The sequence below is a fragment of the Echinops telfairi genome, unplaced genomic scaffold (genome assembly GCF_000313985.2).
Source record: "Echinops telfairi isolate 266 unplaced genomic scaffold, ASM31398v2 ScPeMD7_21;HRSCAF=78, whole genome shotgun sequence".
Classification (NCBI taxonomy): Eukaryota; Metazoa; Chordata; class Mammalia; order Afrosoricida; family Tenrecidae; genus Echinops; species Echinops telfairi.
In genome coordinates, this window is record NW_022103918.1 from 7,626,587 (window position 1) to 7,640,826 (window position 14,240).

Genomic DNA, 14,240 nt, shown 5'->3' on the forward strand with positions numbered 1-14,240 from the left:
TTTGCCCTGTTCTAAGACCAGCCGTCCCTCTCACAGCACACATCTTCAGCTAGGTTCAATAATTCATGCAGTGGTCACACAGAACTCACAGGCAATGTTCACAATTACGGGGTTTATTAAGGAAGGTAGCAGGGTACAATTCAGTTATGAAATTCCCCAGAAGGCTATGGATGAAAGTAGAAGCCCAAAATCCATTTTCAGGGTCCCCACTCAGATTGTCTTTGGTGAATTATTTCTGACCATAGCCTTGCTATCAGACAGGGAGCATTGTAAACTTCATTATGACCCCCGCAGTTAGACTAAAATGTAACATCTAATCATTTGATCTCCCCTTTGACCTATTTTAAATTTGTTCCAGTTTTTAATATTTTCTGCATTCTTTTCTATTGAGGTTTTTTTCTGTTTTGTGTTGTCATTGTTATTGGGTTTTGTTTTGTATTTTTTTTTGGGGGGGTGCTGTGTATTTTCTGTATATATTTCTAAAATCCAGAACAGGTAAATCTCTAGAGACAGTAACTGGATTAATAATTACTTAAGGACATGGCAGGAGATGTTGGGGGTAAATGGGGAACCAACAACAATAACCACAAGAAAAAATAAAATGTTAAAAAATTGATTGTGGTGATGATTGCACAACTTTTCTTAATAGGACCGATCTATTGAATCTTGTGATCTGTGAATTGCATGCCAATGGAAAAGAAATAAAGAAATGCTCAGGGTACAGATGTTTGGTCAAGAGCATGTTTTCTCTTCAGGAGGGCCTCCTTTTGGCCTTCAATCTTAGCCTGACAGCTCTGCCCTCCTTGTACAACGTTATAATGCTCTCTTAGGGTTGATAATCAAAGCCAAGGGGTTATGAAAGCCCAGATGCTATAAGCCTGAACTCACAGGACTCAGCTTCAACTCTGGGGGTCAGCAAACCCAGGCCCCTCAATTCCGTGCTCACAGGGGCCCACTCCACAAGACAGCATCCTGCCCAAAGCACTCCCACTTAGTTTCTCGGGGGGCTGTGAAGCCTACAGCTCTGTCTCACGCTCTGACCCCTGGTCTTGCTGTTGCTGCCCCTCTACTACTCCTTGGGTGTCAAAGCTGCCTCCTGGATCAGAGAAGTTCAATGTGCAGGAAGCTGTGGGTCCAAAGCACTGCTGGCTATTTGGTGCTGGTAGTAAAATCCACCACCCCACCACCCCATTCCTCTTTTGAGATGATTCATTTTCTACCCAGCGATCACAGTTGACTCTGTGAGCCATCGTTCACAATGGAATCACTTAATACAATCAGTTTCTTCCTCCGCCTTCTTATCCAGACCCACTGGGAAAACAAAGGTCACTTGGTGGGAACGACAGAGGCTATGACTAGAAGAGTCGTGTTAAAAAAATCCACTGCCTTGCAGGAGGAGCTGATAATCCAGCATGGCAGAGTGTTGACGCAAATGCCGGGGGAAGGGAGGGTCCAAGCCTAGTCAGCCTTAGCCTCCTTTTCTCGGTGGCTCTGTAGAGCAGGCTTTTTGAGCTACTCTGATTTTATTTCTGGGAAACAGTTGCTGCTGATAACAGGTCATTAATGTGGAAGACACTGGCGGCCACAGGCTACCGAGCATATACAACTCTATTGAACGAATCAAACTAACTTAATAGCCAAGTAGTATTATAATCAGATAAGAGACACCATAACTGAAGAGGCGAGCCAAGATCAATACAAGAAGTATGGGGCCCAAGAGGCAAAGGTATAACTAAAACAGGCTCATGAAGATTTAAAGGGCAAATGTCTCTGTTTGCTCAAAGCTTTTTCTGACCCTTTTAAAGAACAGTGACTAGTAAATGATTTAAAAATTATATAAAGTCTCCATTTTGAATCTCTAGAATATTTCCAAATATTAAACTAAATGGACAATATAAGCAAATCATAAGCAAACAGCTTATGACAGAAAATATTAAGTTTTTAAGCAACTCATGGTAATTACATAGACAGTTGCTAAGATATTACCAAAGGCTAGCAGTCATTACTATTAATATGTAATAATCAACTGATGTGAATCAAATAAGAAAGCATGCAAATACATTGCAAGTTAAAAAAATAATAAAACAATTAAAAATCACAAGCTCACTGACATCAAGTCAATTCTGACTTACAGTGACCCTCTAGCATGGGGGGCAGAACTACCTCTGGGGGCTTCCGAGACTGTCAATCATTAAAGAGTAGGAAACCTCACCCTGCTCCTTCAAAGGAGTTGGTGATTTCGAACTGCTGACCAGTGGTTAGTATACCCAACCCATCATCCACTACAGCACTAGGGCTGTAAGAAATGACAAAGAAGCTAGCCATAGGATATGGATTTGGACAAAGCAACTGGCAATATTCATAAAATGAGACAATTTGCTGCCTATCTGTTGTTTTATCATACTGTGGTGACTTGTTCACTGCTATGGAGCTGGAAAGCATGCCACCGGTATTTCAAATGCCAGCAGAGTCAACCCTGGTAGACAGACTTCGGGTGATTCCACAAAAAGTCAGACTAGAAAGAAAGGCCTATAAATCTACTCTGAGAAGTAGCCATTGAAAACCTTCTGGATCACAGCAGAATATTGTTCAATAGAGTGCCAGAAGTTGCATACCCTTAGGTTGAAAATATTCTAACTACATGGTAGCCCAGCAATGAGCTCCTGCACACTAGCCATCAGTTATAAAAACGATCCCGAACCTGGCAATACCCCTCCTGTTGCACATGGAGTGCCATGAGTCTGAGCCAATGCAATGGAAACGCAGAACAACAATCACTCGATAATAAAAAGAAAGACAAAAATGAGTCAAAACGGGGAAATGAGGAAGAAAAGAATAAAACATAAATATGTAAGATTCCTTCTGAATGTATTAAAATTGATATAATGCAAACTTATTTTTTTAAATGAAGATGTACAGAGAAGAAAATATTTTTTAAACATAAAATTGATAAAAATAGAAATTAGATCTTTTGGATGAATATCTACCACCCAAATTATGCATCAGTATGCACCTGCCACGTGCTTTATTTTTCACTCCCTGTTCTCCAATTCACATGTTACTCACTCCGCGGTTCTGTGTCACACAGAAGCAGAAGGGAGCGCTTTGGCATTCAACATGCGTCCTGCTCTTTCAGTACTGGAAACAGTTGGCATACACTTAAACGTGCAAAGTTTCAGAAACAAGTCTTATATTCATGAGAAGAAGGGAGAAGTATAAATCAATAGTGACCTTTTAAATGCCATCTGTGTTCCATGCATTTACAAACATTCATAAACACAATTTCCCCTGAACCTTAGAACCACTCTGTGTTAGATAGTATTTATGGTCCTCATACAGAAGGAAGCTGAAGTTTAGTGAATTTTGAACGTTTCTATCACTCTTTTAAGCTAAAAATCAAAGGGTCAAAAGTGCATTCGGGTTGTCTGATTTCAAAGCCCTTTCTCTTTCTTTGCTTCATGTGTCCAAATTCTTGCCCTAATACTGCCACTGAGAGCCGTATGTCTGGCTGGCCTGTCATGCATGCTTGTTATGTCAATGCCTGTTGTCTCCGTCTGGCTAGCATTTTAAAGTCTATCTGATGTTGTGTTGTGAAATCTCCCTATCTTAAAGTCTCTGACTATCTGTATTGGTCTTGTAGTGCTTTATCATTGGAGGTTTTTAGTTTCTGCATTCCTCGGTCATTTATTTTTAAGTTCTGAGAAAGCCATCATATCCTTTTATCTGTGAACTGTACCTGTTTGAATGACTCACATCCTGTTTGATAGACAGGTTTTACATGAGCACAATTCGGTTATTCACAATCTGTGATGATGCTGCATACAATTGAATACCACTGAACAGCCAACAACACACAGGCAAACAGCTCTCTGGATGGAATCTGTTTCCATCAAAACCCATCTGACATCCGCAAAGATATTCCTTGTTCCATATCCTCTTCAGAAATCAGCTTGAATTTCTGGGACCTCCATGTCAGTGCACTGCTGCACCCATTTTTGAATTATCTTCAGCAAAAAAAAAATTACTTGCAAGGGATATACGATACTGTTTGGTGGGTTCCACATTCTGGTGGGTCATCTTCCTTTGGAATGGGCGAATGTGGATTCCTCCAGTCAGTTGGTCTTCCAGGTTGCTCATCACAGACCAGTGAGTGCTTCCATGCTGCATCCATAACAATAAACCAAAGGAGAGGAATTAAAACGCAGTAATTAAAGGGCAGTCTATTCTACAGTGAAACTCCCTGCATTCAAAATCTGGCTGTGGGCCTGGCCAAGGTACAACTTCTCTGGACCTTAATTTCCACATATATCAAATGATTGGTAATACAATCCACCTCACTGGGGTGAGAGCGCTAACTGAATTAATGTCATGTGTTTGGCATACGTAATATGGTGTAAGTGCTTGCTACCTTCCTCATCATTATTCTCATAAACAGAAAACCTAAGGATGAAAAGGAGAAAACCATTAACACATAATAAGTAATTAAATAGTAAGCAATGAGATTGGAGAAATAATTTCAAAGCTTTCAGTGCCAAAAGGCGAATTGACTAAATGTATCTATTAAATGAAAAAAAAAAGGTAAAAATAAAACTAAAGGCTCTCCAATGCAATTAAAATTATATATCAATTAAAATGAAATTCTATAAACATTAAAAATGAAGAAAAATTTAATATACAGTATCAGGCACTGCAATATGAGGCACAAAGACAATAGCTGCTGGTCTCTGACTCATGGACGCCTTATGTAGCATAGATAGAATGAAACACTGCCATGTCCTGTGTTATCCTCAGAGTTCCCAGCATGTTGGAGTTCATTGTTGTATCTACTGTTGCAATCCATCTCGCCAAGGGTCTCCTTCAAATGCACCGGTCCTCTACTTCAGCAAACATGGCACGATTGACTACCTGCAGTGTATCTAGGGGCCCTGGTAGTACAGTGGGTTACACTGGTAGAACTTCCTTTTGCCTCATCCAAGTTGCTGTTTTCAGCTGACTTGCTGGAAATCCTCCCTTTGAGAATGTCTAGCGACTTCCCTTCCAGCCTACACTTATGAATAAAGAATAACTTTGTATCTTAACTGTCTGAAACCATTATGACTTTCTTGGAAATCAGTTAATGACGTTAATTATAAATTGCCATCCTTGATTATACTGCTCTAATAGTCTGATGATGTAACCAAGTCACAAAGTGATACTTTATCAGTAGAGTGATATTAGGATTAAATGGCCTAAGAAGTATACATTAGTATAAGATAAAGTTGGTTATGCTTTTGAAAATGAAAAGAATGTACTGAAAGAAGAAAAGCTATTAAATTCCACGTACATGTAAACTTTATGAAGCCCTTTGATTAACCCTTCTTCTCTTTTACTTTGACTTTTCCCCGTAGGTGTTCTTCATGGCCCTATCATTCAGCTTTGTCGCTAAAGCACTAGGTGGAATCATTATGAAAAGTTCCATTACTCAAATAGAAAGGAGATTTGATATACCTTCTTCTGTTGCTGGATTGATTGATGGAAGCTTTGAAATTGGTAATTTTTACTTCGTTTTTCATTGTAGAGATAAATAAACTGTTCAAATATGCTCTATACCACAGCTTCTCAACACCTTCTCAATAGGACTGAATCTACACCCACACTTGGCTTATCAGGACAATATGGCAATATCAGGATATATTTTTTGTTGTCACAAGTAGGGGGTGGGGAGTACTGCTGGCCTTTAGTAGGTACAGCCCAGGGATACTCTTAAAAATGTAATGTCCAAGATAGCCCTTTTCAGCAATATCTATCAATATATATATATATATTTGGAGAATAGTATATATATATATTCTCCAAATGTTAATAATAAAAGTGGTAAGGATGAAAAATAAATCTATACAAACTCTGCATGTGAAGTCAGACCTGTGAGATTTACCTTTCTAGTCCCCAGTAGCCCTGGTGTGGGAAAAGCTTGGAAGAGAGAAGACTACGATACAGTATATGCCATTCAAAGAAGGAGAAGCAACTTACACACAACCTATATTAGATTTCTATTGTTTAACTGTTTATAGAATTGAGGGTCAATATTCTCTTTTCTTGCTTTTTTCAGAACTTTAAAAATATTGCTCTGTGGTCTACAATTTAATTTGGATATCTCAACATTACCAAAATTGAATCATTTTCCAACTCACAGTGATCCCATAGGGAAGAGTACAGCCGGCTCACAGCCATAGCATTTCAAAGACAGTAAATCTTTATCGAAGCAAACAGCTACAACCGACTGCCAGTGGTGGCCTGAACTAGCCACCAGCCTTTCGGTTAGCAGCCTAGTGCTTAAGCACTGCTTCACTTGGACATCCTTTGCAACAAAAGTGAACTTTTCTGTAGTATTATATACATTTCATTTATGTGCACAAGGAGCAATGATTTATATAAATATTTTCCCTGATTTTATAAATTGGTAGTTGTTATTTTTCCCACTTCTCTGCCACTTCCACTTTTAAATGATTCACAAGGACAAAACATAATATCTGTTTATAGACCACAGATATTTTCTACAAGTTTACTTTGATCTCATTTCATTTAGCTAGTCTTTCTCCGTGGGAGGCACAGCCTCAGAAACCCACGGGGCAGTTCCACCCTTCCCTGTGTGGTCACTACGGGTCACAATTGACTCAATGGCAGTGAGTTTGGTGTTTTTGTTTGAATATTTAATTTAATCATCTAATATACATTTTTCCTTATGAATTCTGACTTTTCATAATTTGAATAAATGATATGCTCACCTCCCTCATCTTTCATTTTGAGGTTTTATTCCAGCTCTCTAGAATAAAAGTGCTAGCGTGTCACTTTCTCTATAACTTACTTCACTAGATATCGCTTTCTTTTGTCAAAGGTGGTCTCTATTTTACAGCAATTGCTTGGATACCAGTATAAGTTTTATTGCTTTCCATGGTTCCCGCTGTCTCCTGAAATGTGTGAGCTCAGGGCTCTTGGCTATTTTTCTGGTGTACGTCTTCCATAACTTTCTTTCTTTCTGTCCTTTTTTTTCAAAAACAATCGAGCAGATGTCATATTTCCTACACCCTTGTTTGTTTGAACACAAATTTATTTTACTGTCATGGTCAAGTGGTAATTTGTTGGATATAAAAAAAGAGATCAAGAACTGTTTTCTTCAGAACATTTTAAACATTTATCCACTCTTTCATAACATCTTTATCACAGGCAAAACCATTACCTGTATGTTTCTCATTCACTCATATGTTTCTTTGCTTTATCCCTAAATTTTGGAAACTTTAGGAACCTCTAACTAGAACTGTCCTTTTTACATTATTTCTATGTGACCAATATGGAAATTTTCATCTGAAAACTTAGACCATCCATACCCTTAGGAGATTTTTTTTGGTTTTAATTTGTGGTTTGTGTCCCTTGTTTTCAAATTTTTTATGTAAGTGATTATTAAATTTTTAAATTTTCTATGAGCTGGGGGAAGATACACACAGCACATCTTCACTTTTACACTCAACCCCTCAGGCCCATTTGGTTGCTGTCACAGAGTGCCATCCCTCAGTGAGACAGCACTTGTACCACTTCCTCCCTGTGCTGTCTGCTTCCACTCCTCCCTTCAGAACCCTTCTGAGCTTTCGTTGGCGTAAATGCTGTCCTTGTGCTCTCACGTGGTTGCTTGTTCTAAAGTGTGAATACCTCTTTAGGGTCAATGTTCCCCTTATGGACCCATGTCCAGCCAATAAGGACTAAGGGCCATAGTCTTGGACCTCCACTGATCTCTATCTGACCAGTAACACTGATCTCGTTTATGATTGCTTTTTTTCTATTATTTATTTCTTAACTTTTTAATTTATTGGTGTGTTCCCACCATATTCTCTTATGCCATCATCTGTGTTGAAATTTCTACATGCTCAAATTTCTATAAGTACATGTTTGTTGCATTTTAAAATTCTCTTTTGGTTTTCCTTATTCATTGTCCAGGTTTCAGATATATATGAGGCAACTGAAAAAACTATACTTTGGATCAGGTGCACTTTAGTCCTTAAAGTAACATCCTTGCTTTTCAGCACTTTAAAGAGGTCTTGTTCAGCAGATTTACCCAATGCAACATGCCTTTTGATCTCCAGACTGCTGCTTCCATGAGCAATGATTGTGGATCCAAGCAAGACGAAATCATTGACATCAGTATTTTCTCCATTCATTTTAATGTTACCTATTGGTCCTGTTTTGAAGATATTAACCTTCTTTACATTGTGTTGAAATCCATATTGAAGGTTACAAGTCTTGACCTTCATCAGCAAGTGCTTCACGCCATCCTCACTTTCAGCAAGCAAGGTTGTGTCATCTGCAAAGATAGAAGCCTTCCTCCAATCTTGATGCCACATTCTTCTTCTTATCGTCCAGTTTCTCTGATGATTTATTCAGCATACAGATTGAAAAATTATGGTAAAATGACACAACCCTGTTGCACACCTTTCCTGGTTTGAAACCATGCAGTATTCCCTTGTTCTGTTTGCATCACTGCCTCTTGATCCATGTGTAAGTTCCTCATGAGCACCATGACATGTTCTGTAATTCACATTCTTCTCAAGGCTATCCTTAGTTGCTCGGAGCCACACAGTTGAGTGCCTTTGCATTGTCAATGAAACACAAGTGAGCATCCTTCTTGTTTTTTCTGCTTTCAGCCAAGATCCACGTGACATTACCAATGTTGCCCCTTGTTCTATATTTCTTCTGATTCTGACCTGCACCTTTGGCAGCTTCCTATCAATGTACTGCTGCAATCATTGTTGGATGATCTTCAGCAAAATTTTACTTGCATGTGATATCAATGATAGTGTTCTATAACTTGAGCTCTCTTTTGGATCATACTTCTAGAAATATGGTTCTCTTCCCCTCAGTTGGCCCACTAGCTGTCTTCTAAATTTCATGTAGTAGATGAGTGCTTCCAGTGTTTCACCAGCTTGTTAAATCATTTTAATTGGCATTCCATCGATTCCTGGAGCACTAATTTGGGCTAATGCTTTCAGAGCCGTTTGAAATTCTTCCTTTAGTACCATTGGTTCTTGCTCATGTGCGACCTCCTGCAATGGTGGACTGTTGACTAGTTCTTTCAGATGCAGTGTATCCTTTTCATCTTCTTTTGATGCTGCCTGAATCATTCAATACTTGACCACATAGAATCTCTTAATATTGCAACTTGACGGTTGAATTTTGTTGAATTCTTTCCGTTTCAGATATGCTCAGCATGTTTTCCTTTTTTGGTTGCATGGTTCTAAGGCTTTGCATATTTCATTATAATATTTTACTTTGTATTCTCAAGGTGCCCTGTGAAATTTTCGGTTCAGTTCATTAATTTCCCTCTTTTGGGCTGGGTGCTTTCTTTCCATCAAATGTTCAGTAATTCTTGGTCCTCTGTTCAGCATTATGCATGTAGCTCCAGGTGGATCAGTGTCCACTTGAAATGAGCTCCTTGCCCTTTTTAATCTAGATGATTTATGGCCAACATCAAATCTCAAATCTCCTCTCCTCCAGGATACTTTCTGAAAACTCCTAGTTGTAGGAGGGAAGCATCCTTCAGGATGTAACCATCCCTGTCTGGGGTTTAATACTACTAGTATCCACTTATCGATTTTTATCATTGGCACTTAAATTCCTTGAGGACGAAGTGCCAGTTTTCTTATTTTTATTATTTAGGTTTAGTTTTTGTTATTGTTATTCTTAATGCTCAATCATTTGTTTGTTTGGTTTAGTTCTGACCCCTAACCCCATGACAGATTCATGATGGGCTTTTTCATAGGAGTGAGTGAATAAATGCCTGAATAAATACCATTTTTAGTTCAACAGGATTTCTTCATGCCTTTTCTTTTTTTTAATAAAATCGAGTCAACTTAAAATTTCACAATAAAATGGTATTTCATCCACGTTGCCAAGTAATTTAATTTTAATCTAAAGGTGTTGTCTACTACTATGAGTGTCAAAGAACTTCGCAATGAGCGCTTTAATGTAGGTGAGTTTCACCATCTATAATTACTTGACCCTTGAAGGAAGGAGCCAGGTATTGTGGAGCCCAGGTGGTGTAGTGGGTTATGAGTGGGGTCAGTAGTTTGACTTCTCGGTGGCTCTGCAGGAGAAAGATAAGGCTTTACTCTGCCCTATTGGGTCAGTAGAAGTCCAAACTGACTTAAAGGCATGGGATGTGGGACTATGTATTGTGTCTTATTTGCATTCATTCTGAGATGCGTGGCCACTGGACATAAAATTGTACTCAATGTTGCTAAAACGTATCATATAATATAACTTCTGTTTCCTTCTAGGAAATTTGCTTGTGATTGTGTTTGTAAGTTACTTTGGCTCCAAGCTACACAGACCACGATTAATTGGAATAGGTTGCATCATCATGGGAACTGGAAGTATTTTGACAGCTTTGCCACACTTCTTCATGGGACAGTAAGTGTCTTAGTTGCCTAGTGCTAACATAACACAAATACCAAAAGTGGTGATGTTAACGAACAGAATTTATTTTCTCACAGTTAGGAGGCTAGAATCTGAGTTCAAGGAATGTCTCTAGGGGATGGTCCCATTCTGTACGTTTCCTCTTCTAGTAGCTACCAGCAATCCTTGTAAGATTCCTTTATCTCCATCACGGCCTTCCTGTTCCCATGTGTGTCTAATCTAGTCTTCTTACAAGTCAAAGGTGAGTAGATTCAGAGCCTATTATATGTGGGTTTGACCTAATTCACATGACAAAAGAAAACCCTATTTACATACAAGATCACAGTCACAGGTACAAGGAGGCAAGATTGCAATATATACTTTTAAGGTATACAATTGAGTCCATGATTTCAATACATATGTTTAAGAGTATGTTAACTGGTTTTCTACTGTTAATACCAATCACATGTAAATGAGTAGTACAATTTTAGTTGTTTTCTTTAACACAGGCAGTCACCTTTTGAGAATGAGACTCCACATAATATATTGTAAAATGAGATACATTTTCTATGTAAATATTAATTTTTTGTTTTGCAGGCTATAGTTTTATAGACTTTGATATATGGATAACACTAAACAGTGTACACAGTTTCAGAGGACAGTAATGTACTACTTGTGTCTGTGTAATTTATACATTTATTGTCTATAAGATTTTATTTCACTTGTTAAGACCACCTCTAAACCCCCTGCAGTATTATTTTTCCAAACTGAACTCCACTGTAGTTAATTCCCTAAAGTCACTATGTAGTTATGATGCTAACGAAAGAAAATCTAAAATATCCATGCCTTAAATGAATTGGTTGTTGTTCATTACCATAGATTTGATTCCAATTCATAGTGGGCCCATAAACTGCTCCCAAAGATTTTCAAGCCTGTTACCTTTGGATGCAGATTCCTAAGCCTGTCTCTGAGGCACTTCTGTGTTTGAACTGCCAACATTTTGGATAGTAGTTCAGCAATTAACAGTGTGAACTATCCAGGCAATGATAAAGAAAGTAGAACTTATATTGCAGGTAAAAGTTAATGTAGCCAGCCTAAGGCAGCTTCTCTTTATCTTACTACTCTGCCATCTATAGCTTCAACCTCATGGCCCAAATTATGGAAATACTGTTCATTACAATATCTCCATACAAAAAGGAGAAAAAGGGAAGATAAAAAGAATAATAAGAACCAGAGGGTTTTGGAAAATGCTGAGGCTTAAAAAGTATTTCCAGAAGCATAACACTCCTACTGATTTCACATTGGCCAGAAGTTAGTGTTACATCTCAAAACCTAGATATAAAAGACATTGCATAAATTATACTTGATTTCAGGCTATTTTGTTCCCAGCTAAAATTTCTGCCTTCTGTTATTACGAAAGGAGAGAAGAAAAGATACTGATAAAACATTAGCTGTTTCTGTCAAAGACATCAATTGCTTCTTCATTGCCAAATACAATAATCATACCTTTTGGTCATGATATTAATTCATGTTTAAAAAAGTATTTGACCTTCATGAGTACTTTCTCCTTCTGAGTACTTGTTTCAATATATTATTATCTTTTGATTTGTATTAAACATATGTCTTTATCATATGCATCATTTTCATTCTACGTGGTCTTTATGAAACACATGGTGTAAGTGCAATTATCCCCTATATACGTAACTTTATCCTACACTCACAACCTCTATATAAATACACACCTTTGGAACTTTCCAATCTAACATTTCATGTGCATTTTTCATTCATATATTCAAAAGTGAACTTATCATTTTGTCGAAACAAGTTCCTCAAGTGTTGTATATTTTCTCTTTTGGTAAATGTTCCTTTAGCTGCTCAAAGTAAAGTGAAAGGTCTCATCCTAGAGACCCTTCCTTCACTTAACACAAATGATCACCAAATCCGGCTTACTCTTCCATCTACCTGTCTGTCAAAGTGTTCTTGCTCTCCTGTTAGAATCTCCACTAGCCTAACTTAGGGAAGCCATGGTGGCCTAATGACTTCAAGTTGGACTCAGTTCGAAACCAGCAGCCTTTTCTGGGTAGAATGAGGAGGTTTTTCCCCCCTAAAGAGTTACAGTCTAAGAACCCCACACATGCAGTTCTACCTGGTCCTGAAGGGTTGCTATGAGTCAGAAGTGATACGGTGGTAGTGAGAGAGTGTAGAGTGAGAGTCTTAACCTACTTTAGGCTTTCATTATTTCTGGCATGAATTTCTTGATTCAAATCTCAACTCTAAACTCATAATACAATATTCATTTTGTAAAATACAATATTCATTTTGGAGCACAATGCTAATTATTTTACTCCTGATTCAAACTTAAAATTTCCTAAAGCAGTGCAATTCAAACTCCAAATGCTGAACAAAATTGTTCAATAAATTGTTCCAAATGATGGTGGCCAAAAGTTAAGCATAAATAAATAAATACTACAAATTTGAATAGAACAGAATAAAATGGAAAAGAATAATGTAAAATGTATATGAGATAAATGTGGTTGTGCAAAACCTTTGCTTTAGTTGTACATATATTTGTAAATGCCTGGGTATGTGGATGGAGCCCTGGTAGCCTAGTGGGTTACATAGTGGGACCGCTCACCATAAAGTCAGCAGTTTGAACCCACTAGTGCTTTTGTGGGAGAAAGAAGAGTCTTTTCTGCTTCCTTTAATAACAGTCTGAGAAACCTACAGCCTCAGAAATCTACAAAGGCAATTTTATTCTGTCCAATAGAGTCATATGAGTCAGAATCCACTCTACAGCTGTGAGTTCTTTTAGTTTAAATGTGCAGTGTAGTGTCTATTTTGACTATAATGAAAAATATATTTTACTGTTGGTCACTGCCAAAAAGATTGAAAGTCATTGGCCTAGAATTAATATACAAACTGATTAACATTTACAATCTACTCACTGATTTTGTCCTTGACTATCTTCCTACATTTATCTTTGATTGTGCCCACAATTGAGGACCACAATTCAGTCCTACTGAACTATTTGCGTGTCTCCAAATGTGCCATGTTATATCATAGCTTTGAATATTATGTTTTGCAGTATTTCATACTTTACCTACCAACTGAATTCTTATTCATCTCCTAAGTTTCATAGCACATGTCATTTTCATTATAAAATATTCTCCAATTCACTTATCTTCACTGCCAAGTCAAGCTGACTTTTTTTTATTGTGTCAACCCAGGATCTTGAATATTAAGATCCTTATATTTTATATATATTTGGCGGCAAGGGTATGAAATGACCTAAGGACTCTATTATCTCAAATGTGCTATAGAAAATGTATATGCATTGTCTATCTGGAAGGGATAGGCGGGATAAGCAAGCCAGAAGAGAGAACAATGATGACAGTTCCGGGGGGACATGGGAGAAGGGGAGGTGGGGGGAAAGGAAGTGGTGTTAACAAACCCAGGGACAAGGGAACAACAAGTGATCCGAAACCAGTGGCAAGGAGGGTGTAGGAGGTCTGGCCGGGCTGGATCAAGGACAATGTAACCAAGAGGAATTCCTGAAACCCAAATGTAGGCTGAACATGATAGTGGGACAACAGGAAAGTAAAAGGAAATAGAGGAAAGAACTAGGAGGCAAATGGCATTTATAGAGATCTAAATATAGTCATATACACATGTAAATATATGTATATATTTATATATGAAATAGATCTATGTACATATATTTATAGGTTTAGTATTAAGGAAACAGATGGACAGTGGGCTCTCAACGGTACTCCCTCAACACAAAAACACTTTGTTCTAACAGTTCGGGCGTCTGAGAT

At 37.9% G+C, this 14,240-nt stretch overlaps 1 protein-coding gene across 1 annotated transcript in view; it reads left to right on the forward strand.

Moving 5' to 3' along the window:
* Window positions 1-14,240, forward strand: part of LOC101658515 (solute carrier organic anion transporter family member 1B1) — a 67,199-nt gene that overhangs the window by 10,534 nt on the left and 42,425 nt on the right. Inside the window, exons 3-4 of the mRNA XM_004713806.4 lie at window positions 5,388-5,529; window positions 10,305-10,437. Coding sequence (XP_004713863.2) covers window positions 5,388-5,529; window positions 10,305-10,437 — 275 coding nt within the window. The remainder of the gene's footprint in view (window positions 1-5,387; window positions 5,530-10,304; window positions 10,438-14,240) is intronic.